At 46.8% G+C, this 27,962-nt stretch overlaps 1 protein-coding gene across 1 annotated transcript in view; it reads left to right on the top strand.

Moving 5' to 3' along the window:
- LOC129844775 (voltage-dependent calcium channel subunit alpha-2/delta-1-like) overlaps positions 1–27,962 on the top strand; it is an 82,345-nt gene that overhangs the window by 19,474 nt on the left and 34,909 nt on the right. Inside the window, exons 2-3 of the mRNA XM_055912881.1 lie at positions 16,580–16,661; positions 18,547–18,663. Of these exons, the coding sequence (XP_055768856.1) occupies positions 16,580–16,661; positions 18,547–18,663 (199 nt within the window). The remainder of the gene's footprint in view (positions 1–16,579; positions 16,662–18,546; positions 18,664–27,962) is intronic.

Below are 27,962 nucleotides of genomic sequence, written 5' to 3'. Positions count from 1 at the left end.
GGGAAAAAATGTTTAAGCCATGACACAGAGTTGGGAGTGTTTGTTTCTTTTGGAATATGCTTTTATTTTTTTATTTACCACTGTAGGAGTACACATTGAATTTGAAACATATACACTCTTAGAAAAAAGGGTTCTAAAAGGGTTTTTCGACTGCCCCCATAGGAGAACCCTTTTTGGTTCAAGGTATAACCCTTTTGGGTTCCATGTAGAACCCTCGGGGACAGCCGAAGAACCCTTAAAGGTTCTAGATAGCACTTTTCTTTCTAAGAGTGTAGGAGAAAGGTTCAATTACCTTCTGGTGTGTATTCTAAATGGTTATCTGGATATTGGAACGTAGCCATTGCTTCAGTTAGTAGCTACATAAAGCCGGATGAAACGGCTGCATCATTTTGAAAAAGAAGCTGGGTGAAATGGAGAGGAGAGAACAGAAATGGCCTCAGTAGTCTAAAGTAACCCGAGGGCTAATCCAGCCAGAGGTCAGACAATGATGCTCTCACTCTGAGTCAGGCAAGCTATTCTGGGCTTCCCACTCTTCTGTAACGGGCTCTGGGATTGGACGCTCTGCTCTGTGTTGTGCGTGGTTATTGGTTAACCTTTTACGGGGGCAGCCCGACACCGGTACACTTATGACAACATCCAGCTCAAAGTGCCGGGCGCGAAATTCAAAATCTATTTTTTTTAAATATTTAACTTTCACACATTAACAAGTCCAAGACACCAGATGAAAGGTGCACATCTTGTGAATCAAGCCAACATGTCCGATTTTTAAAATGTTTTACAGGGAAGACAAAATATGTAAATCTATTAGCTAACCACGTTAGCAAAAGACACAACTTTTCTAACTCCATCAGTTTCTTACTCCATCAGGTGCTATCACAAATTCGACCAAATAAAGATATAAATAGCCACTAACCAAGAAACAAATTCATCAGATGACAGTCTGATAACATATTTATTGTATAGCATATGTTTTGTTTGAAAAATTTGCATATTTCATGTATAAACCATAGTTTACATTTCAGCTACAATCCGAAATTGCACCGAAAGCAGCCATAATATTTACAGACACCAACGTCAAATAAGTAATTACTCATCATAAAACATTTCTGAAAAATACATAGTCTGCAGCAATTGAAAGACAGGCATCTTTTGATTCCAAACAATATTTCCGATTTATTAAATGTTTTACAGCGAAAACAAAATGTATCGCTATATTAGCGTAGCTACAATAGACAGAAATAATTGGGCGCCCACGGCCAGTTCACATGCACGACAGATATATGAAATAACATCATAAAATGGGTCTTACTTTTGCTGATCTTTCATCAGAATGTTGAAGAACGTGTCCTCTGTCCAGATGAGTCGTTGTTTCGATTCAGAATGGCAAATTTCCCTCTTCAATTAGCATTGGCACTAGCCGAGTGGCATAAATTTCTCCAACGTAAACACAGTCAGATGACGGAACACGGCAAAACTCCCGAATAAAGTTTCAATAATCTGATTAAACTATATTGAAAAAACATACATTACGATGATATGGTCACATGTATCAAAAAAAATTCGAGCCGGAGACGTTAGCCGTTCGTTACCAAGGCAAAACAGAAGTCAATCCCACTTCCTTCAGAGTACCGGAAGTGGACAGTCACGTCAAAGAAATAGGTTTTTTTCCACCACAGACCAAGAGGAGCACAAAAATTTCTTCTCTGACATCCTCTTTACACCAATAGGAAGGCGTATAGAGTGTCAGCAGACTCCTACGTGTCAAGACCATGTATAGGCATCAAGTTGAAAAGAGCATCGATTTCTGACATTTCACTTCCTGGTCAGGAAAAGTGCTGCAGAAGGACTTCTGTTTCACTCAGAGAAATAATTCCAACTCTTTTAGAAACTAGAAAGTGTTTTCTATCCAAAAAGAATAATAATATTCATATTGTACGAGCAAGATTTGAGTAGGAGGCCGTTTGAAATGGGCACGATTTCACTGGCTACTCAACACTTTGCCTTGCAGCCATAAGAAGTTAAACACGTTATTCTTGGGCAACATGTTCACTATGGCCCTTGAGCAAGGCACTTAACTCTAATTGGCCCCAGGGGTGCTGTACTACTATGGCTGACCCTGTAAAACAACACATTTCACTGCATCTACGTGATTATAATGATATATACTGTATACAGTATATATATATTTGTTTTATTGTTCGTTACTCTTAGTGCTGTACTGTAACATATGGTGTTGTTTCCAAGTCTTTGAGAGAGGTGACCTGATTGGGGATAGTACTGTTAAATACTGTGTTTCTAGGGCACTTGGGGTCAGATCCTACTCTAACGTTCAGGGAACAGTCAGGGAACAGTCAGGGAACAGTCAGGGAACACTCGGGGAACAGTCAGCGATCACTCAGGGAACAGTCAGGGAACAGTCAGCGATCACTCAGGGAACAGTCAGGGAACAGTCAGCGATCACTCAGGGAACAGTCAGGGAACAGTCAGGGAACAGTCAGGGAACAGTCGGGGAACACTCGGGGAACAGTCAGCGATCACTCAGGGAACAGTCAGGGAACAGTCAGCGATCACTCAGGGAACAGTCAGGGAACACTCGGGGAACAGTCAGCGATCACTCAGGGAACAGTCAGGGAACAGTCAGGGAACACTCGGGGAACAGTCAGCGATCACTCAGGGAACAGTCAGGGAACACTCGGGGAACAGTCGGGGAACACTCGGGGAACAGTCAGCGATCACTCAGGGAACAGTCAGGGAACACTCGGGGAACAGTCGGGTAACACTCGGGGAACAGTCAGGGAACACTCGGGGAACAGTCGGGGAACACTCGGGGAACAGTCGGGGAACACTCGGGGAACAGTCAGGGAACAGTCAGGGAACACTCGGGGAACAGTCGGGGAACACTCGGGGAACAGTCGGGGAACACTCGGGGAACAGTCAGCGATCACTCAGGGAACAGTCAGGGAACAGTCAGGGAACACTCGGGGAACACTCGGGGAACAGTCAGCGATCACTCAGGGAACAGTCAGGGAACAGTCAGGGAACACTCGGGGAACAGTCGGGGAACAGTCAGGGAACAGTCAGGGAACAGTCAGGGAACACTCGGGGAACAGTCGGGGAACACTCGGGGAACAGTCGGGGAACACTCGGGGAACAGTCAGCGATCACTCAGGGAACAGTCAGGGAACACTCGGGGAACAGTCGGGGAACAGTCAGGGAACACTCGGGGATCGCTCAGGGAACGCTCGGGGAACACTCGGGGAACACTCGGGGAACACTCGGGGAACAGTCAGGGAACACTCGGGGATCGCTCGGGGAACGCTCGGGGAACGCTCGGGGAACACTCGGGGAACACTCGGGGAAACATTTGTCCTAATTTATGCCTCATCACACCCCCGATATAGCACTTCAGTTGATGAGTTACTGTACATAATACAGACCCTTTCAACTCCACACACACGCGCGCGCACACTCGCTCACGCGCACACATACACACACAGATTAGGCTAAGAGGGGCAGCTTACCCCTTCACCTTTGAACCCCATTATGTCCTCTGAAGGCCCCTGTGCTCTGGTTTCAATCGTTTCCAATACACACAGGTGACAGCTGGTCTGGGGAGGCGTCTTCTGTTACAGAGAGAGAAATATTTGTCTAATCACCAGCTACTGTACAAGGTTAATAGGTTAAATATATGAGAGGCTAATTCTGTGAGGCTAAGATGCAATTGAAAGATTGAATCAAAAGATGAACCAAAATATCCTCATTGACAGTAGTGGGGAACTCTCCAATGAATTCTCTGAACAATTTAAATATCTTTGTCTAATCACCTGTATGTGGTGGGGTGTATTTGGATGGCTTACTGATTTTGTGAAAATAAATGAAAACACTGAAGTTATCATATGTCTTTGACAAAATAACTGAATGCAATACTGCACGAAGCAGGACAACACGTCTTAACTGATTCAATAGTGATCATTTGTCCTGTCCGCATCTATTCCCATGTAGTCATATAAAAAAATCACCACCTCTCCGTTTGGAATTCACAGACACGCATTTAAATTGAAATGTCTCGGCAAGAAACCTTGTGGGAGGTCCATGTCATTTCTTTTAAAGTGGAGGCTCTCCCTCTGCATATCAGATTATTTATTCATCCAAAATAATAACCAGTCCTCTCTCTCCTCGGGTGCACCTCCAGCAGTGTACCCGTGTTGATCTGCGCTCTGCTCACTGCACAGAGCAAAACAAACCTAAACATTGCAATGTGTAAGAGGAGGATGGCAAGAAAGAGAAAATGAAAAACTGCCGCCGTTTTCCAAATGTGCACAGTCTGTTGTGTAAGTGGGGGATGTTAACCTGTCTAGGATCAGCGTGGCGCTAGCGGCACCCCCCCCCCCCCCCCACTGAAAAACCAGTGCCGCGAAATTCAAAAAATATATATTTTTAAAATATTTAACTTTCACACATTAAAGTCCAATACAGCTAATGAAAGACACAGATCTTGTGAATCCAGTCAACATTTCCGATTTTTAAAATGTTTTACAGGGAAGACACAATATGTAAAGATGTACATCTATTACCTAAAAACACATTAGCATAATCCACCATCTTTTATTTGTCCACCAACACCAGTAGCCATCACCAATTCGGCTAAACTAAGATATTTATAGCCCCTAACCAACAAAAAAACTCATTAGATGACAGTCTGATAACATATTTATGGTATGGGATAGGTTTTGTTAGAAAAAAGTGCATATTTCAGGTAGACTTCATAGTTTACAATTGCACCCACCATCACAAATGGACTAGAATAATTACAATGAGCAACGTGTTTACCTAACTACTAATCATCAAACATTTCGTAAAAATACACAGCATACACGAATCGAAAGACACAGATCCTGTGAATACAGACAATATTTCAGATTTTCTAAGTGTCTTACAGCGAAAACACAATAAATCGTTATATTAGCTTAGCACATAGCAATTAGCAGCCCAGCATTGATTCTAGCCAAAGTGAGCGATAAAAGTCAACATCGCCAAAAGATATTAATTTTTTCACTAACCTTCTCAGAATTCTTCCGATGACACTCCTGTAACATCACATTACAACATGCATATACAGTTTGATCGAAAATGTTTATATTTAGCCACCAAAATCATGGTTAGACAATGTGAAATGTAACTCAGCTGGTCAGAATTTGTCCTTGCGCCACTTAGACAGTGATCTACTCTTATACATAAATACTCATAAACGTGACTAAAAAATATAGGGTGGACAGGGATTGATAGACAATTTAATTCTTAATACAATTGCGTTATTACATTTTTTAATTTATCCTTACTTTTCAATACAGTTTGCGCCAAGCGAAGCTACGTCAAAAAACATGGCGTCCTAAGCCACTAAAATGTTTCGACAGAAACACGATTTATCATAATAAAAATGTCCTACCTTGAGCTGTTCTTCCATCAGTATCTTGGGCAAAGGATCCTTTCTTGGGAGAAATCGTCTTTTGGTGGAAAGCTGTCCTCTTGCCATGTGGAAATGTCAACTGCGTTCGGGATGAACTGAAAAGCGTGCCCAAATTTTCACATCGTTGCAAAAATAAATGTCCCAAAATCGCACTAAACGGATATAAATTGCTATAAAACGCTTTAAATTAACTACTTCATGATGTTTGTAACTCCTATAACGAGTGAAAAGATGACCGGAGAAATATAACAGGCTAAACTAACGCTTGGAACAGGAGAGGGTCGGTGTCTTCCACGCGCGTTACGCAGCAAGAAAAGACTTGCTAGCTAAAGGTTTTTTTCATTTGTAGGGCCTGTGAACGAGCAATCGACCCCGTTGGAATCGTCATCACGTAAAGGCATCCAGGGGAAGACGTAAGAAGTGTCCGTATAGTCATAGCAACGACAGTGCCCTTTTAACTGACTTCAGAAAAGTGGCCAACATTTCTCAAATCTGACTCCATGTCAGGGAAATTGCTGTAGAATGGGCTCTGTTCCACTTAGAGACAAAATTTCAACTCCTATAGAAACTATAGACTGTTTTCTATCCAATAATAATAATAATATGCATATTGTACGATCAAGGATTTTGTGGGAAGCCGTTTAAAAAATTAGCCACATTAGCATAAATAGTCTAAACAGCGCCCCCATCCCCAACAGGTTATTAAGAACACAAGCAGCAAGACAGCGAGAGAAAAGGCTCTAGGGGGTTATGGGTCTCTCTCTTTACACTTGGCTGAGTTTCACAAGGCTCCACTCAGTCCCAGCCCCGGAGTGTGCAACTGGCTGTATTGCTTGGCTCTCTCTCTCTCTCTCTCTCTCTCTGGCTCACCAGCCATTTTGGGTTTTCCCGCCTCAAAGCCCACACCCCCTTCCTCCGTTTCCCCTTCGCTAGGGAGAGTGAGAGATGAGAGGGGGAGGGGGTAGGGCGATGTTATCTCATTTTTCCATGACCCGCTCCAAGTTTCCATCCTCTCAGGGGGCTTTGTTGAGCTCTTTAAGTGTTGAAACCTCTTTTTTAGATATTACTTCATGGTTTGTCTTTGAGAGAAAAGCATTGCTTTTCCTTCTTTGTGGTAACATTGCACTTTTTACATTATGTGTTGAGGTAGAGCTCGTCTTTTTAAACAATACAAGAACCCTCATTCTTGACTTTAGATGAAGCAAGCTTTTTCGCAATGCTTTTATCACAGTTGTTAGTTCACTGTGTACCAATAGTAATGTGGTGTCATTTTTGAGCCAACACTCTGACCTCTGGGTCCTCCATAGCTGCCAGAGGCTACAGGACAGTTACATTATCTTTACTCAGAAACGGTGGCCCCTCCATGGGACAAGGTTTATTGTTGCTCCCCTCTCCTCATTACCGGCTGCCTCTCCTGTTTCAAACGAGTTATGGGGCTGAACACACACACACACACACACACACACACACACACACACACACACACACACACACACACACACACACACACAACAAATTGGCTATAGGCTGTACCGTCTGTCTGTAGTTATTATACAGTATTGGATACTGTAAGAACTAATCATCGTTTAATCGCGAAGCAGAGTTGGCTTTTGGCCAGATTTACTAAGCTCTTCCACCTGTTGTTGGTTACCTGAGGGAATACGGCATAAAAACTGGAACATAAGGTCACTATTCAGAGAAGGATTCAAAATAGTCAGCCCATATGTTCAGTCTGTAGAGCCTCATCACAGAGAATATGAAGTCTATTCATTATTTTATAAATGCTGCGTTCTACGTGAGCTGTTTCTCTCTGCATTTCCTGTCCAAATGCTCTTCTAAGTGCAGCGGCAACACATTTAAATTTTAACAGAGGACCTCATTGCCGAGGGCACCTGTTGCATCTGCCTAGCCTGTTGGATAGGACCAAGGGACACATTTCCAGAGCGCACCCTGTTGCACATAGCAGACAAAAGCTGACTCTACAGGCTAGGACCTTACTGTGACCCCTAGAAGCTATTCCTGCTGTGAGCTAAGAGCTATGAGCAGCGGTGTGTCAGTGGTACTGGCTCAGTGGTGCTGGCTCAGTGGTGCTGGCTCAGTGGTGCTGGCTCAGCGGTGCTGGCTTCGTGGTGCTGGCTCAGTGGTGCTGGCTCAGTGGTGCTGGCTCAACGGTGCTGGCTCAACGGTGCTGGCTCAGTGGTGCTGGCTCAGTGGTGCTGGCTCCGTGGTGCTGGCTCCGTGGTGCTGGCTCAACGGTGATTGCTCAGTGGTGCTGGCTCAGTGGTGCTGGCTCCGTGGTGCTGGCTCAGTGGTGCTGGCTCAACGGTGCTGGCTCAACGGTGCTGGCTCAGTGGTGCTGGCTCAGTGGTGCTGGCTCCGTGGTGCTGGCTCCGTGGTGCTGGCTCAACGGTGATGGCTCAGTGGTGCTGGCTCAGTGGTGCTGGCTCCGTGGTGCTGGCTCAGTGGTGCTGGCTCCGTGGTGCTGGCTCAGTGGTGCTGGCTCAGTGGTGCTGGCTCCGTGGTGCTGGCTCCGTGGTGCTGGCTCAACGGTGATGGCTCAGTGGTGCTGGCTCAGTGGTGCTGACTCCGTGGTGCTGGCTCAGTGGTGCTGGCTCAGTGGTGCTGGCTCAGCGGTGCTGGCTCAGTGGTGCTGGCTCAGTGGTGCTGGCTCAGTGGTGCTGGCTCAATGGTGCTGGCTCCGTGGTGATGGCTCAGTGGTGCTGGCTCAGCGGTACTGGCTCAGCGGTGCTGGCTCAATGGTGCTGGCTCCGTGGTGCTGGCTCAGTGGTGCTGGCTCAATGGTGCTGGCTCAGTGGTGCTGCTCAGTGGTGCTGGCTCAGTGGTGCTGGCTCAGTGGTGCTGGCTCAGTGGTGCTGGCTCCGTGGTGCTGGCTCAGTGGTGCTGGCTCAGTGGTGATGGCTCAGTGGTGCTGGCTCAATGGTGCTGGCTCAGTGGTGCTGGCTCAGTGGTGCTGGCTCAGTGGTTCTGGCTCCGTGGTGCTGGCTCAATGGTGCTGGCTCAGTGGTGCTGGCTCAGCGGTGCTGGCTCAGTGGTGCTGGCTCCGTGGTGCTGGCTCCGTGGTGCTGGCTCCGCGGTGCTGGCTCAGCGGTGCTGGCTCAGCGGTGCTGGCTCAGTGGTGCTGGCTCAGTGGTGCTGGCTCCGTGGTGCTGGCTCAGTGGTGCTGGCTCAGTGGTGCTGGCTCAGTGGTGCTGGCTCAGCGGTGCTGGCTCCGTGGTGCTGGCTCCGTGGTGCTGGCTCAGTGGTGCTGGCTCCGTGGTGATGGCTCAGTGGTGCTGGCTCAGTGGTGCTGGCTCAGTGGTGCTGGCTCAGTGGTGCTGGCTCAGTGGTGCTGGCTCAACGGTGCTGGCTCAAGGGTATGTCATGCACTGATATCTTCATGGAGGGGTTAGGATGAAAGGTGTGTGAGCGTATGTGTGTGAGCATGTGTGTGAGCGTGAATGAGTGCGTAGCCGTGTGTGTGTGTGTGATCAGAAATGTGCTGATAGTACTCCAGTCTTGCCTCCAAGCCACCCCAAACAGCTGCTTCTCTGAGCCATATATACAGTACCAGTCATAAGTCTGGACACAGCTACTCATTCCAGGGTTTTTCTTTATTTTTACTATTTTCTACATTGTGGAATAATAGTGAAGACATCAAAACTATCAAATAACAACTTGTCACAACACATCTGATTGGCTTTAAATTTAAAAAAGGTAAGAAATTCCACAAATTAACTTTTAACAAGGCCTACCTGTTAATTGACATGCGTTCCAGGTGACTACCTCATGAAGCTGGTTGAGAGAATGCCAAGCGTGTGCAAAGCTGTCATCAAGGCAAAGGGTGGCTACTTTGAAGAATATCACTTATAAAATATATTTTCATTTGTTTTACACTTTTTTGGTTACTACATGATTCCATATGCGTTATTTCATTGTTTTGATGTCTTCACTGTTATTATACAATGTAGAAAATAGTAAAAATAAAGAAAACCCCTTGAATGAGTAGGTGTGTCCAAACATTTGACTGGTTCTGTACGTTTTACAGCACGAGCCCTAGTCACATTGCAGTGTGGGTTATTAGATAGGATAACATAACACGTATCCAAAGTCAAGGGCTAATGCACTTCTGTATAGTGGAAAGGGTTAAAACACACCTGGGAGAAAATGGTTAATTTCCCTTATGACCCCCAGTCAGGCATTTTTAATGGTTATTGACAAGGATTTTTAACAGGTTTGTGTGTGTTGGGAGAGGGGGGGCAAGGTGTGTGCCTGCCTGCATGTTTTTATTCACGTGTGTGTGTGTGTGTGTGTGTGTGTGTGTGTGTGCGTGCGTGCGTGCGTGCGTGCGTGCGTGCGTGCGTGCGTGCGTGCGTGTGTGTGTGTGTGTGTGTGTGTGTGTGTGTGTGTGTGTGTGTGTGTGTGTGTGTGTGTGTGTGTGTGTGTGTGTGTGTGTGTGTGTGTGCGCGGGTGCATGCTTGTGTGTGTGTGTGTGTGTGCGGGTGCATGCTTGTGTGTGTGTGTGTTTGTGTGTATTTCTCCCTAGAAGATGAGCCTGTACCACGTCTCACTTGTCAAGTAATAAGATTCATCTAGGTGTTTGACACTTGATGAGTTCATGGATATGGATTCATACTTCCTCCCCTAACTATGTTGAGGGTTCATGTACTGCTACGGTGTCCTTCAAATCAGGGATGAGTCCCAAATGGCACCCTATTCTCTATATATTGCACTAGGTTTGACCAGGGCCCATAAGGCTCCCATAGGGCTCTGGTCTAAAGTAGTGCACTATGTAGGGAATAGGGTGCCATTTGGGACTCATCCCTGATTTGAAGGACACCGACAAGGACTGACTCATTGTCAGTCCTTGTCGGATTCTTGTTTGATGTTTGCTGTTCTGTGTCCTTGTTCCGCCCTGTCGTGTTTTTGCCTTCATCAGATGCTGCGTGTGAGCAGGTGTCTAGTGGTCGCGTCTCCAGTCGTTCATCTCTACTGACGAGAGGATTTCAGTTTTCCTGTTTTGTTTTTTACCTTAGATATATCAGGAGTATCGTTTTTTGTCTAAGACTGGAATAAAGACTCTGTTTCTATTACGTCGCTTTTGGGTCCTCCTTCATCAGCATAATAGAAGAATCCGACCAAGAATGGACCCAGCGACTACGGATTCTCGCAAGACTGCCATCGAGATCCAGGGAGAAATGCTCGGTAGACACGAGCAGGAATTGTCTGCTGCTCGTCATGCCGTTGAGACCCTGGCCGCACATGTCTCCGATCTCTCAGGACAGTTTCAGAGTCTTCGTCTCGTGCCACCAGCTACTTCCTGGTCTTCCAAGTCTCCGGAACCTAGGGTTAATAACCCACCTTGTTACTCTGGGCAGCCCACTGAGTGTCGCTCCTTTCTCACCCAGTGTGATATTGTGTTCTCTCTCCAGCCCAACACATACTCAGGAGAGAGAGCTCGGATCGCTTACGTCATATCGCTCCTGACTGGTCGGGCTCGGGAGTGGGGCACAGCTATCTGGGAGGCAAGGGCTGAGTGTTCTAACGTTTATCAGAACTTTAAGGAGGAGATGATACGCGTTTTTGATCGTTCTGTTTTTGGGAAGGAGGCTTCCAGGGTCCTGGCTTCCCTATGTCAAGGTGATCGATCCATAACGGATTACTCTATAGAGTTTCGCACTCTTGCTGCATCCAGTGACTGGAACGAGCCGGCGTTGCTCGCTCGGTTTCTGGAGGGACTTCACGCTGAGGTTAAGGATGAGATTCTCTCCCGGGAGGTTCCTTCCAGCGTGGACTCGTTGATTGCACTCGCCATCCGCATAGAACGACGGGTAGATCTTCGTCACCGAGCTCGTGGAAGAGAGCTCGCGTTAACGGTGTTTCCCCTCTCCGCATCTCAACCATCTTCTCCCATCGGCTCAGAGACTGAGCCCATGCAGCTGGGAGGTATTCGCATCTCGACTAAGGAGAGGGAACGGAGAATCACCAACCGCCTTTGTCTCTATTGCGGTTCTGCTGGACATTTTGTCATGTCATGTCCAGTAAAAGCCAGAGCTCATCAGTAAGCGGAGGGCTACTGGTGAGCGCTACTACTCAGGTCTCTCCATCAAGATCCTGTACTACCTTGTCGGTCCATCTACGCTGGACCGGTTCGGCTGCTTCCTGCAGTGCCTTGATAGACTCTGGGGCTGAGGGTTGTTTTATGGACGAAGCATGGGCTCGGAAACATGACATTCCTCTCAGACAGTTAGGGAGGCCCACGCCCATGTTCGCCTTAGATGGTAGTTCTCTCCCCAGTATCAGATGTGAGACACTACCTTTAACCCTCACAGTATCTGGTAACCACAGTGAGACCATTTCCTTTTTGATTTTTCGTTCACCTTTTACACCTGTTGTTTTGGGTCATCCCTGGCTAGTATGTCATAATCCTTCTATTAATTGGTCTAGTAATTCTATCCTATCCTGGAATGTTTCTTGTCATGTGAAGTGTTTAATGTCTGCTATACCTCCTGTTTCTTCTGTCCCCTCTACTCAGGAGGAACCTGGTGATTTGACAGGAGTGCCGGAGGAATATCATGATCTACGCACGGTCTTCAGTCGGTCCAGAGCCAGCTCTCTTCCTCCTCACCGGTCGTATGATTGTTGTATTGATCTCCTTCCGGGGACCACTCCCCCTCGGGGTAGACTATTCTCTCTGTCGGCTCCCGAACGTAAGGCTCTCGAGGATTATCTGTCTGTTTCTCTCGACGCCGGTACTGTGGTGCCTTCTTCCTCTCCCGCCGGAGCGGGGTTTTTCTTTGTTAAGAAGAAGGACGGTACTCTGCGCCCCTGCGTGGATTATCGAGGGCTGAATGACATAACGGTTAAGAATCGTTATCCGCTTCCCCTTATGTCGTCAGCCTTCGAGATGCTGCAGGGAGCCAGGTTCTTTACTAAGTTGGACCTTCGTAACGCTTACCATCTCGTACGCATCAGAGAGGGGGACGAGTGGAAAACGGCGTTTAACACTCCGTTAGGGCATTTTGAATACCGGGTTCTGCCGTTCGGTCTCTCTAATGCTCCAGCTGTCTTTCAGGCATTAGTTAATGATGTACTGAGAGACATGCTGAACATCTTTGTTTTCGTTTACCTTGACGATATCCTGATTTTTTCACCGTCACTCGAGATTCATGTTCAGCACGTTCGACGTGTACTCCAGCGCCTTTTAGAGAATTGTCTCTACGTGAAGGCTGAGAAGTGCGCCTTTCATGTCTCCTCTGTCACTTTTCTCGGTTCTGTTATTTCCGCTGAAGGCATTCAGATGGATCCCGCTAAGGTCCAGGCTGTCAGCGATTGGCCCGTTCCTAAGTCACGTGTCGAGTTGCAGCGCTTTCTCGGTTTTGCTAATTTCTATCGGCGTTTCATTCGTAATTTCGGTCAAGTGGCTGCCCCTCTCACAGCTCTGACTTCTGTCAAGACTTGCTTTAAGTGGTCCGGTTCCGCCCAGGGAGCTTTTGATCTCCTCAAGAAGCGTTTTACATCCGCCCCTATCCTTGTTACTCCTGACGTCACTAAACAATTCATTGTCGAGGTTGACGCTTCAGAGGTGGGCGTGGGAGCCATTCTGTCCCAGCGCTTCCAGTCTGACGATAAGGTTCATCCTTGCGCTTACTTTTCTCATCGCCTGTCGCCATCGGAACGCAACTATGATGTGGGTAACCGCGAACTGCTCGCTATCCGCTTAGCCATAGGCGAATGGCGACAGTGGTTAGAGGGGGCGACTGTTCCTTTTGTCGTTTGGACTGACCATAAGAACCTTGAGTACATCCGTTCTGCCAAACGACTTAATGCACGTCAAGCTCGTTGGGCGTTGTTTTTCGCTCGTTTCGAGTTCGTGATTTCCTATCGCCCGGGAAATAAGAACACCAAGCCTGATGCATTATCCCGTCTTTTTAGTACTTCTGTGGTTTCTACCGACCCCGAGGGGATTCTCCCTGAAGGGCGTGTTGTCGGTTTGACTGTCTGGGGAATTGAGAGACAGGTAAAGCAAGCACTCACTCACACTGCGTCGCCGCGCGCTTGTCCTAGTAACCTTCTGTTTGTTCCTGTCTCTACTCGTCTGGCTGTTCTTCAGTGGGCTCATTCTGCCAAGTTAGCTGGCCACCCCGGCGTTCGGGGTACACTTGCTTCTATTCGCCAGCGGTTTTGGTGGCCTACTCAGGAGCGGGACACGCGCCGTTTCGTGGCTGCTTTTTCGGACTGTGCGCAGACTAAGTCAGGTAACTCTCCTCCTGCCGGTCGTCTCAGACCGCTTCCCATTCCTTCTCGACCATGGTCTCACATCGCCTTAGACTTTATTACCGGTCTGCCTTCGTCTGCGGGGAAGACTGTGATTCTTACAGTTATCGATAGGTTCTCTAAGGCGGCACATTTCATTCCCCTCGCTAAGCTTCCTTCCGCTAAGGAGACGGCACAAATCATCATTGAGAATGTGTTCAGAATTCATGGCCTTCCGTTAGACGCCGTTTCAGACAGAGGTCCGCAATTCACGTCACAGTTTTGGAGGGAGTTCTGTCGTTTGATTGGTGCTTCCGTCAGTCTCTCTTCCGGGTTTCATCCCCAGTCTAACGGTCAAGCAGAAAGGGCCAATCAGTCGATTGGTCGCATTTTACGCAGCCTTTCGTTTCGAAACCCTGCGTCTTGGGCAGAACAGCTCCCCTGGGCTGAGTACGCTCACAACTCGCTTCCTTCGTCTGCTACCGGGCTATCTCCGTTTCAGAGTAGTCTTGGTTACCAGCCTCCTCTGTTCTCGTCCCAGCTCGCCGAGTCCAGCGTTCCCTCCGCTCAGGCTTTTGTCCAACGTTGTGAGCGCACTTGGAGGAGGGTCAGGTCTGCACTTTGCCGTTACAGGGCGCAGACTGTGAGAGCCGCCAATAAACGTAGGATTAAGAGTCCTAGGTATTGTCGCGGTCAGAGAGTGTGGCTTTCCACTCGTAACCTTCCCCTTACGACAGCTTCTCGCAAGTTGACTCCGCGGTTCATTGGTCCGTTCCGTGTCTCTCAGGTTGTCAATCCTGTCGCTGTGCGACTGCTTCTTCCGCGACATCTTCGTCGCGTCCACCCTGTCTTCCATGTCTCTTGTGTCAAGCCTTTTCTTCGCGCTCCCGTTCGTCTTCCCTCCCCCCCTCCCGTCCTTGTCGAGGGCGCACCTATTTACAAGGTACGGAAGATCATGGACATGCGTTCTCGGGGACGTGGTCACCAGTATTTAGTGGATTGGGAGGGTTACGGTCCTGAGGAGAGGAGTTGGGTTCCATCTCGGGATGTGCTGGACCGTTCGTTGATTGATGATTTCCTTCGTTGCCGCCAGGGTTCCTCCTCGAGTGCGCCAGGAGGCGCTCGGTGAGTGGGGGGGTACTGTCATGTTTTTGATCATCATGTCTTGTCCCTGTGCTTCCCTCTGCTGGTCTTATTAGGTTCTTTCCCTCTTTCTATCCTTCTCTCTCCTCCTCCCTTTCTCCCTCTCCCGCTCTCTCTCTATCGTTCCGTTCCTGCTCCCAGCTGTTTCTCATTCTCCTAACGACCTCATTTACTCTTTCACACCTGTCCCCTATTTTTGCCCTCATTAGAGTTCCTATTTCTTCCTCTGTTTTCCGCTTCAGTCCTTGTCGGATTCTTGTTTGATGTTTGCTGTTCTGTGTCCTTGTTCCGCCCTGTCGTGTTTTTGCCTTCATCAGATGCTGCGTGTGAGCAGGTGTCTAGTGGTCGCGTCTCCAGTCGTTCATCTCTACTGACGAGAGGATTTCAGTTTTCCTGTTTTGTTTTTTACCTTAGATATATCAGGAGTATCGTTTTTTGTCTAAGACTGGAATAAAGACTCTGTTTCTATTACGTCGCTTTTGGGTCCTCCTTCATCAGCATAACAGTATAGGGTACAGACAGTTTATTGAGAAAGTTAACTATTGTTTTGTTTCTGTATAGGGTACAGACAGTTTATTGAGCCAGTTAACTATTGTTTTGTTTCTGTATAGGGTACAGACAGTTTATTGAACCAGTTAACTATTGTTCAGTTTCTGTATAGGGTACAGACAGTTTATTGAGCCAGTTAACTATTGTTCAGTTTCTGTATAGGGTACAGACAGTTTATTGAACCAGTTAACTATTGTTCAGTTTCTGTATAGGGTACAGACAGTTTATTGAGCCAGTTAACTATTGTTCAGTTTCTGTATAGGGTACAGACAGTTTATTGAACCAGTTAACTATTGTTCAGTTTCTGTATAGGGTACAGACAGTTTATTGAGCCAGTTAACTATTGTTCAGTTTCTGTATAGGGTACAGATAGTTTATTTGTATCTCATTAACACAATCAAAATAAAGCATTGTGATGGAATGGAGTCGTGCTGTTACTAATTTATCCCTCTACTATCCCTGCATACATTACCTACTATCTCACCCCTGTCCTTGTTACTCACCCACTGACAACCATGAATATATAATCTACTCTCTCTATATCTACTACTCTAATGCACAGTTAATGGGGAGTCAAAACACATATACTCAGGGTAAACATGACTGTTTTATAGACCGCTGAATTTATTAGCCTACATGGCGAGATATGTTTTGCATAACGTGATAGTCAGCAGTACTGTTACTGCCTGACTCAACTCCTCTGTTATTGTGTCGTCATGTGGTATCTGCTGCAACGTGATTGACCAATCGAAGTAAGTCAAGACTATTTATGCAGTGAGGCGGAACATTCACAGCTTTGCAGACAGAAATGTAACATAAAGCTAACTTGATTCCTTATTTTATTTGGCAGACAATCATATCTGTTCTATGCAATGTATTTCTATCGGATTGTTCTGCACCTTCAGGGTCTTATTTATTAGTGCACACTGAAGCAAAATGTTTTGCAACAGAAAAACAAAACGTTTCTTACTGAACAGTTCAGTAATTCCCTCCCTGTTTCAGTCCATTGTCTTTTGTTTGGTGCCAATTCAATATGATCCTGATAACAGCAGTTCAGCGATATCGATGTGATTGGATAAGTAACACAATTTGAGCATCGGATTGGATGAGTTACAGGAAGTAAATTCATTTGAATGATTTTAATCGGGGCTTTCACTGTTTCCTCAGGATAAAGGAATGGGTGGAGCAGATGCAGCAGGAGCTGGTCACACTGACGGACACAGCCAGCAGAGTGCAGAACCTCACACAGGTGGAACACACAGGAACACCTTGTAAACATAGGCACACAGATGTGCACAAACGTGTATATACCACACCACCACACTCCTCTCAAACGCACAGGATGCCTGCAACCCCATAGTCACACATCCACAACTCTGGATTTCTGTCCCATCATTCAACAATCAATATACACACGTGCACACACCCATACACGCACACACACATACAGGCACACACACGTGCACACACACATTCACGCACATACTCCTGACCTCTCCTGTTTGATGTGTGTCACATCCAATACAATGATGGTTGTCACAACAGATCTGGACTTTACAAAGTGCCATCTCATTAGTGATGTGTGGGACATCTGCTTACAGTATTCTGCTAGGGGAATGTCCACACTCAAGGACTATCAGTGTCAACTCCAAACACCACATCCCTATGCACTTCCCTAACAAGCTTACATGATATGGACAGTTAGGACGAGCTGTTACTCTGGCTGCATCCCAAATGACACCCTATTCCCTGTGTAGGGGGCTCTGGTCATAAGTAGTGCACTATATGGGGAATATGGGTGCCTTTTGGGACACATCCCTTGTGTTGATTGCTATAACCTGATGACACCTCTCCTCCTCTTGCCTAGCCAGGCCTGATATGGAGCCTCTGTAATTATGTCTAGTTTAAATGTCACATGCACAAGTACAGTGAAAATGTCTTTCTTCCAAACCTATAGCCCAACAATGCATTAATCAATAACAATGTATAACTAGAAGAAAAAAAAGAAAGAAAATTAGGAAATATGAAATGCAGAATAATCATCACAGTAATTGTCAATGTACGTCAGATTCCTTTTGGATGACATTTTTCAGACACACACACAGGCATGACGTCCCAGGGACAACACACAGGCATGATTTCCCTTGAGCAACACAGTATTCTCAGGACAATACCCATAACAGACACCATATCAGGGCTTGTCAGGGCTGCCATCACAGACATTTAGAAGAAAAAAACAGTCATCTTTACCATGATGGTGTTATACCACGTTTGGAGCAAATTTCCTGTCGCAGGCATCATTTGATGCTCATGGGGTGAGGGAAAATAGTTAGACTATATGTCCTAATCTGGACCCTATATCCTATATATAGATAGAGAGTGGTATAATATCAATGGTCAACTGTACCATTCCTTTGTCCTGTTGCAGTAGAATAAATGTAGGTTTCCTTCATTGAGACCTCTGGCAGCATGCCTGCTTTGTTTACTACACAGGGGAGGGGATTGTATTTGCTTGTAAGCAGAAAGAGCATGTGGAGAATAACCATCAGTATCATTACTCATGGACAAGCAGAAACACATAGCACAGCCCCGCAGAGGTTAGCTAAGTAAACACACACTTCCATACACAGACTTAGACACACACACACACATGCACATACACACACGCGCGTGCCCGCACACACACTCACACACTACAGGCCTGTGGTTTTAATGTCGGACTTGGAAAGCCCCTCCGGCTGCTAAATAATTGTCTGTTTGGCATTTCTGATTTTGTATTGTTTTATTTCTCTTGCTGAAACATATTCCATATTCACTAAATGGTGTTTGTAGTTGTGCTCCAATGTTGCATAATGTTGCTTGATTTACACTGGCATTGTACACACAGCGGTGACGTCATGATTTGACACATTTGACACATTTACATACATTTGGATTATTGTGTTCATTGTCCCTGCAAATAAAGGTAATCAAGTACATTTTTTGTGACTATCCTCAATTCTCAGATACACAATGTCAATATTTTATCAAAATATCTCTCTCTCCTGATTGGTCCAGTGTCACCTTTGACCCTTGTTTCTCTCTCTTGATTGCTTCACTGCCACCTTTGACCGTCTATCTCCTGATTGGTGCAGATCTTCCAGAGCCACAGGAAGTACTTCAGTGTGGGGTCCAACGATGCCAGCCAGCTGGTGGCTAATGCAGCGGGGAACATCGAGAATCTCCTGACCAACCGTTCTCGTGCTCTCAAGGTGAGTACCAGTTCATATCAGCCCACACACACACACACACACACACACACACACACACACACACACACACACACACACACACACCTTAACACACACCTTAACACACACCTTAACACTAAGAAAGGAGGGTATGAAACTCATCTCCTGGAGGGCTGCAGTGTGTCTGCAGGTTTTTGTTTCTCACTTGATTCATCGCATCATTTCACAAATCGGCTTCATTTCACACATTGGATAAATTGGTCCCTTTCAAAATGAAAGACTGACCAACAGCAGTAGCCCATAATTGAGTACATTCTCAGTATGTTTCAACTGGATTAAATGTGTGTGGAAATCCTTATAGCTCTGAGACTTCAATAGACCGTGTTAGAAAAGGCAAATTGATGATATCGGAAATTATGACCAAAAATGTGAGCTATTTGTTGTTGAATTAGGTTAGTGATAGGGTTAGGGTGAAAGGGGGTCAAATCCCATTTGTGGTTAACAAATATCATACTGCCATCTTTTCCTTTATGACTAGACAATGTCAGACTAAAAGTTCTCCTCGCTGTGTCCTTATGCCCTCTGTATAATACCTATCCCAATCCAGATAACTTTCTCCTACCACCACTTGCGTAAAGTCAATTAAAGTCCCCAGGCATTGTGTGTCTCGATCAATCAGGATCGATTTGGCTTGGGCCAGAATCCAATTAAGTCTGTGGGTTGCCGTGGTAGCGGGTGTTAATTACCCTGTCAGTCATCAGCTCCTTTAATTTTCTTACATCACAATAATTGCAGTCAGGTTTTAACGAGATAGTTGGTTTCTTTGTTTCTCATTGTGATAAAAATACAATGCTGACACACACTGTTAGACACACACACACACTGCTGATAGATTAGGTAGATAGATGGAGATAGATAGAGGTGTAATACAACATTTGTTCTGAGCTCTGATAAACACCATCTGTCAGGTTTCACCTGCACGCGTCACAGAGGGTGTTCAGTTCTGAATGTTTAACTCTTCACTGGACATGTGGATTGAGGGAGGGAAGGAGAGAGAAGGGGGAGAGTGGTGCGTGGAAGAAGAAGAGAGGAATGGAGAAAGAGAGGGATGGAGGATGGGAGAGATGGTTGGAGAGGGGGATGGAGGGAGAGAGAAGGCAGAGAGTGGTGCGTGGAAGAAGAAGAGAGGAATGGAGAAAGAGAGGGATGGAGGATGGGAGAGATGGTTGGAGAGGGGGATGGAGGGAGAGAGAAGGCAGAGAGTGGTGCGTGGAAGAAGAAGAGAGGAATGGAGAAAGAGAGGGATGGAGGATGGGAGAGATGGTTGGAGAGGGGGATGGAGGGAGAGAGAGGGGGATGGCTGAAGGTACTTAGACGAGAAGACATTATTAATAAACACATGCAGCTGATTTTATTTGTTTAACCTCTATTTAAGCAAGAGAGTCGGTTAAGAACAAATTCTTATTTATAATGATGTTCCTGGCAAGTGGCGAGGGGCAGGTTGGGCGATGAACAACAGCCAGTGGAGTGTTAGCATGGAGCCTTAATGAGCAGACTGACCTGCCAGTGGCCCTCAGGGTAATGAGGCGAAACTGAATCTGCTTATAGTGATCGACAGAGAGATAGACCTGACTGTAGACAGAGAGATAGACCTGACTGTAGACAGAGAGATAGACCTGACTGTAGATAGAGAGACCTGACTGTAGATAGAGAGACCTGACTGTAGATAGAGAGACCTGACTGTAGATAGAGACCTGACTGTAGATAGAGACCTGCCTGTAGATAGAGAGACCTGCCTGTAGATAGAGAGACCTGCCTGTAGATGGAGAGACCTGACTGTAGATAGAGAGACCTGACTGTAGATAGAGTGATAGACCTGACTGTAGACAGATAGACCTGACTGTAGATCGATAGAGAGACCTGACTGTAGATCGATAGAGAGACCTGACTGTAAATAGATAGACCTGCCTGTAGATAGAGAGACCTGACTGTAGATCGATATGTAGACCTGACTGTTTTAGAGATATACACTGTAGATTTGCCAATAGTTAGACTACATTAAGGGGGATTTGGGATGCCTGGTCCACAGTGTGAGCTGGCCGTGGGAGAAAGAGAGGGCATTGAGCGTGTGTGATAATTACTCACAGAAAGAGAGGGCGTTGAGCGTGTGTGATAATTACTCACAGAAAGAGAGGGATGACCGAGTGTGTGCGCCTGCATGTGTTCCTGTGTGTGTGTGTGCCATGACAGTAGTGTTCCAGACCATTCTATCATCCATTAGGCCCCTGAGTGAGACAACAACACAGACCCTATTACACTATTCAACCAGGACCACTCTCCTCTCACAACACCAGGCTCCTATTACACTATTCAACCAGGACCACTCTCCTCTCACAGCACCAGGTCCTATTACACTATTCAACCAGGACCACTCTCCTCTCACAACACCAGGTCCTATTACACTATTCAACCAGGACCACTCTCCTCTCACAACACCAGGCTCCTATTACACTATTCAACCAGGACCACTCTCCTCTCACAGCACCAGGTCCTATTACACTATTCAACCAGGACCACTCTCCTCTCACAACACCAGGTCCTATTACACTATTCAACCAGGACCACTCTCCTCTCACAACACCAGGTCCTATTACACTATTCAACCAGGACCACTCTCCTCTCACAACACCAGGTCCTATTACACTATTCAACCAGGACCACTCTCCTCTCACAACACCAGGCTCCTATTACACTATTCAACCAGGACCACTCTCCTCTCACAACACCAGGTCCTATTACACTATTCAACCAGGACCACTCTCCTCTCACAACACCAGGTCCTATTACACTATTCAACCAGGACCACTCTCCTCTCACAACACCAGGTCCTATTACACTATTCAACCAGGACCACTCTCCTCTCACAACACCAGGTCCTATTACACTATTCAACCAGGACCACTCTCCTCTCACAACACCAGGTCCTATTACACTATTCAACCAGGACCACTCTCCTCTCACAGCACCAGGTCCTATTACACTATTCAACCAGGACCACTCTCCTCTCACAACACCAGGTCCTATTACACTATTCAACCAGGACCACTCTCCTCTCACAACACCAGGTCCTATTACACTATTCAACCAGGACCACTCTCCTCTCACACACCGTCCTATTACACTATTCAACCAGGACCACTCTCCTCTCACAACACCAGGTCCTATTACACTATTCAACCAGGACCACTCTCCTCTCACAACACCAGGTCCTATTACACTATTCAACCAGGACCACTCTCCTCTCACAACACCAGGTCCTATTACACTATTCAACCAGGACCACTCTCCTCTCACAACACCAGGTCCTATTACACTATTCAACCAGGACCACTCTCCTCTCACAACACCAGGTCCTATTACACTATTCAACCAGGACCACTCTCCTCTCACAACACCAGGTCCTATTACACTATTCAACCAGGACCACTCTCCTCTCACAACACCAGGTCCTATTACACTATTCAACCAGGACCACTCTCCTCTCACAACACCAGGTCCTATTACACTATTCAACCAGGACCACTCTCCTCTCACAACACCAGGCTCCTATTACACTATTCAACCAGGACCACTCTCCTCTCACAACACCAGGTCCTACTACACTATTCAACCAGGACCACTCTCCTCTCACAACACCAGGTCCTATTACACTATTCAACCAGGACCACTCTCCTCTCACAACACCAGGCTCCTATTAGGGCCCATTCAACAGCTCTCTCTCTCTCTTTCTCTCTCTCTCTCTCTCTCTCTCTCTCTCTCTCTCTCTCGCTCTCTCTCTCTCTCTCTCTCTCTCTCTCTCTCTCTCTCTCTCTCTCTCTCTCTCTCTCTCTCTCTCTCTTTCTCTCTCTCTTTCTCTCTCTCTTTCTCTCTCTCTTTCTCTCTCTCTTTCTCTCTCTAGCTCTTTCACTATACCAGTCTCTCTCCCTCCTCTACCTTCAAATACTCTTATATGAACACGCTAGCTCTCTCAAGCTTCAATTCAAGAGCAGAAAGACTAGTAACAAAGACTTCCAGCAACACAATGGCCTGCTACACACTATACCACAGAACATAGGAAAGAAAACAGGATGTCCGTGTTACTTGTCAAGTAGAAACAGTATCATCTAATACATTTAGGTTTGTTTCTTTTGAGAGGTCGTGTTTTGCAATGCTGCCATGGTAACAATGCTAGCTAGTCATATTAGATGTAATAGTGTGCAATGTGGCAAGGTACAACTGATTTAATTTAAAACAATGTCCTCTGATAACAGATAACCACATTTTGGGAAAAATGTAGATTCTATTCTTATCACTTAACTTATTCAGAAAGGTGCAACTTTTGAGTGTTCAGATAGAAATGCATCAAGTAGAACAGACATTGTACTCTGCCATGTAGAATCAGAAATATTGTCATCTCTACTCGTTATATTATCGGCAACTTTCTCGAAGGAAGACCCCACTGAAATATCCTCTTAGTCCGATATGCACAGTAGCACATTTCTTCTCTGTCACACTAGGCTGCAGGTGGCCGAACAGTTAGAGCGTTGGGACAGTAACCGCAAGGTTGCTTGTTCACATCCCCGAGCCGGCAAGGTGGAAAGATCTGTTGTTCTGCCCTTGAGCAAAGGAAATTAACCCCCACAACACCTGCTCCCCAGGCACTGATGATGTAGATGTGGATTAAGGCAGCCCCCACACCTGATTCAGAGGGGTTGGGTTGAATGTGGAAGACACATTTCAGTTGATTGCATTCAGTTGTGCAACTGACTAGGTCCCCACTAGCCCTATAGATCAACCTGTTCTGTACATCTCTGCACCCCCAATGTATTCTGTTCCTTTCCCAGATGTCTGAGAAACTGATAGAGGCATTTCCCTTTTGTTACTATGGTAGCCGTCTCTAGTGGCTAGGCGCGAGGGGCGAATGTGATAGTCGAGCCGGCACAATTCAATTAAAATGTTGGCTCCTGTCATTAACTTAATAAGCAGCCATCTTGGGTTTGGAGCAGGTTGATGTGATGCCTGTCTGTTCTTTCAGTCTGATTCAGTGGCAACTCTTGATGCGCATGCTCTGTTGTGGTGTCATAGAGATGACAGGGTCTGTTGTGGTGTCATAGAGATGACAGGGTCTGTTGTGGTGTCATAGAGATGACAGGGTCTGTTGTGGTGCGATACAGAGGATGGTGGAGATGACAGGGTCTGTTGTGGTGCGATACAGAGGATGGTGGAGATGACAGGGTCTGTTGTGGAGTCATAGAGATGACAGGGTCTGTTGTGGTGCGATACAGAGGATGGTGGAGATGACAGGGTCTGTTGTGGTGCGATACAGAGGATGGTGGAGATGACAGGGTCTGTTGTGGTGCGATACAGAGGATGGTGGAGATGACAGGGTCTGTTGTGGTGCGATACAGAGGATGGTGGAGATGACAGGGTCTGTTGTGGAGTCATAGAGAGGAGGGTGGAGATGACAGGGTCTGTTGTGGTGCGATACAGAGGATGGTGGAGATGACAGGGTCTGTTGTGGAGTCATAGAGAGGAGGGTGGAGATGACAGGGTCTGTTGTGGTGCGATACAGAGGATGGTGGAGATGACAGGGTCTGTTGTGGAGTCATAGAGAGGATGGTGGAGATGACAGGGTCTGTTGTGGAGTCATAGAGAGGATGGTGGAGATGACAGGGTCTGTTGTGGAGTCATAGAGAGGATGGTGGAGATGACAGGGTCTGTTGTGGAGTCATAGAGAGGATGGTGGAGATGACAGGGTCTGTTGTGGTGTCATAGAGAGGATGGTGGAGATGACAGGGTCTGTTGTGGTGTGATACAGAGGATGGTGGAGATAGGGAGGATGGTGGAGATGACAAGAGGGTGGAGATAGAGAGGATGGTGGAGATGACAGGGTCTGTTGTGGTGCGATACAGAGGATGGTGGAGATGACAGGGTCTGTTGTGGTGTGATACAGAGGATGGTGGAGATGACAGGGTCTGTTGTGGTGTGATACAGAGGATGGTGGAGATGACAGGGTCTGTTGTGGTGTCATAGAGAGGATGGTGGAGATGACAGGGTCTGTTGTGGTGTCATAGAGAGGATGGTGGAGATGACAGGGTCTGTTGTGGAGTCATAGAGAGGATGGTGGAGATGACAGGGTCTGTTGTGGTGCGATACAGAGGATGGTGGAGATGACAGGGTCTGTTGTGGTGCGATACAGAGGATGGTGGAGATGACAGGGTCTGTTGTGGTGTCATAGAGAGGATGGTGGAGATGACAGGGTCTGTTGTGGTGTCATAGAGAGGATGGTGGAGATGACAGGGTCTGTTGTGGTGCGATACAGAGGATGGTGGAGATGACAGGGTCTGTTGTGGAGTCATACAGAGGATGGTGGAGATGACAGGGTCTGTTGTGGTGTGATACAGAGGATGGTGGAGATGACAGGGTCTGTTGTGGTGTCATAGAGAGGATGGTGGAGATGACAGGGTCTGTTGTGGTGTGATACAGAGGATGGTGGAGATGACAGGGTCTGTTGTGGTGTGATACAGAGGATGGTGGAGATGACAGGGTCTGTTGTGGTGTGATACAGAGGATGGTGGAGATGACAGGGTCTGTTGTGGTGTGATACAGAGGATGGTGGAGATGACAGGGTCTGTTGTGGTGTGATACAGAAGATGGTGGAGATGACAGGAGGGTGGAGGTAGAGAGGAGGGTGGAGATGACAGGGTCTGTTGTGGTGTCATAGAGAGGATGGTGGAGATGACAGGGTCTGTTGTGGTGCGATACAGAGGGTGGTGGAGATGACAGGGTCTGTTGTGGAGTCATACAGAGGATGGTGGAGATGACAGGGTCTGTTGTGGTGTGATACAGAGGATGGTGGAGATGACAGGGTCTGTTGTGGTGTCATAGAGAGGATGGCGGAGATGACAGGGTCTGTTGTGGTGTCATACAGAGGATGGTGGAGATGACAGGGTCTGTTGTGGTGTGATACAGAGGATGGTGGAGATGACAGGGTCTGTTGTGGTGTCATAGAGAGGATGGTGGAGATGACAGGGTCTGTTGTGGTGCGATACAGAGGATGGTGGAGATGACAGGGTCTGTTGTGGTGTCATAGAGATGACAGGGTCTGTTGTGGTGTCATAGAGAGGATGGTGGAGATGACAGGGTCTGTTGTGGTGCGATACAGAGGATGGTGGAGATGACAGGGTCTGTTGTGGTGTGATACAGAGGATGGTGGAGATAGGGAGGATGGTGGAGATGACAAGAGGGTGGAGATAGAGAGGATGGTGGAGATGACAGGAGGGTGGAGGTAGAGAGGAGGGTGGAGATGACAGGAGGGTGGAGGTAGAGAGGAGGGTGGAGATGACAGGGTCTGTTGTGGTGCGATAGAGAGGATGGTGGAGATGACAGGGTCTGTTGTGGTGCGATAGAGAGGATGGTGGAGATGACAGGGTCTGTTGTGGTGTGATACAGAGGACGGTGGAGATGACAGGATGGTGGAGATGACAGGAGGGTGGAGGTGGAGAGGAGGGGGGAGATGACAGGAGGGTGGAGGTAGAGAGGATGTTGGAGATGACAGGGTCTGTTGTGGTGCGATACAGAGGATGGTGGAGGTAGAGAGGAGGGTGGAGATGACAGGAGGGTGGAGGTAGAGAGGATGTTGCATGGAGCAACTGTTTTAGACCCCCACACACACACACAAACATGCACACCCAAATTCACACGCATACACACTCACACTTTTAAAAACACATACTATTACACTTAGACACCTTTAGATGCACACACACACACACATGCCCTGCTTCCCCTGCTCTCACAGAGGGAGACTGAGAGATCACTGATCCTTAATTAGGGCTATATAATGAGGAGGACAGGGTATGGTGAAGAGAGGCGGAATATTCTCACTTCCTCTCTTTCTATCTCTCCTTCTTTGCTGTCTCCCTTTTTCAGTTTCCGCTTCTTTCCTTTTTCGCGCTCTCTCTCTCTCTCGCTCTCTCTAGCTCTCTCTAACTCTCTCTTTCTGGCCTGCTTGTTTGGCAGACATTGGCAGGGTATCTGATGGTGTGCCAGATGCCGCTGTGACTGTGCAGGCACCCTGAGGGCATGAGCACCAGCTGTACGTGTGCAGGGCTCACCTAATGGCTCTTTGCCTCTTTCTGTCTTCCTCCTCACTTTCTCTCTCTCTCACTCTCTGTCATGCCCACATTTTTTTCCCATAATGCAGGGCCTTCTTTTCCTTGTTCCCGCATCCCCCCTTCCCTGTCTCTATCTCTCTCTGGTCGTGTCTGCACTTGTGACTTCTGCTGTCAGAATACGAAGATCGCATTGAAAAGACGGGTCTAGACGCACTAAAGTGGCTATGTGGCGTGATTGTGTTCTGATCTGTCTGACCACTTCAGGAGGTGGTCAGGGAAGCATTGTGTACGGGTTTCCTTCTCAGTCTGGATGCAATCAGGCCACCGAAAGCACATACAGTGGACGATGTCATCAGCACTCATCCCACAAGTCTCCAGAAAACTGGCATTTTGGGACCTATAAGCACCTTTTAATTATAACGTTGGTGGAAATACATTCCTACCGTGTGAGGAACGTGTTTACTGGCCACATAAATGCTAGCCGTCTAGCTAATATTTAGAAAAATAATGCTAACCCATTTGCAATCCCTTTAGCGATGCTTGCTAGCTTGCTGGCTAGCTACAGGTGTTAGCAGGCTAGTTAGCTACAGTTAGTTAGCTACTGCCATCAGTTGTTGTTGTGTTATTATCATATTTTGCCTATTTCAATGTTTATAGAATGCATAGTGGCATTTGAGTAAAGCGTTGGAAAAGGGAATCCGGACACACTGTGGACATGGTAGGTGTATGTAGGTGTACACCGTAAATGTACACCTTAAATGTAAGTGTACAGTAGATGCATGAATTTCATGATCAGAACTCTATGATAAAAAACTAAAGCTGCATGAACTGTCAAGTCTAGACATGTCTTCTCTCTCTTTCTCTCTTTCTTCTTGTCTCTCATCTCTTTCTGCCTTGAGCTTGCAGTGCATCCAAACTTACATACAAATTTGCCGTGTCAAGTCACTGATCCCTTAACTTAGCTATTAGCTCTTAACTTAGCTCTTAAACCCAACGACTTCTGTATCAGCTTACATTCCTAGACTGTCCCTCATAGTTAGGACTATATCTGGGTTTGCCCTTAGCTAAAGTCCAAGTGCCCAAAGAGTCTGGTCATTGACCAAACTAACATTCTAATAACGTTACGAGAATGTTACCTGGGCATTATTCTAGTCTAATGTAATG

This window comes from Salvelinus fontinalis, unplaced genomic scaffold, assembly GCF_029448725.1.
Source record: "Salvelinus fontinalis isolate EN_2023a unplaced genomic scaffold, ASM2944872v1 scaffold_0228, whole genome shotgun sequence".
In the NCBI taxonomy this organism is placed as follows: domain Eukaryota; kingdom Metazoa; phylum Chordata; class Actinopteri; order Salmoniformes; family Salmonidae; genus Salvelinus; species Salvelinus fontinalis.
This window is presented reverse-complemented; position numbering and strand designations above follow the sequence as displayed.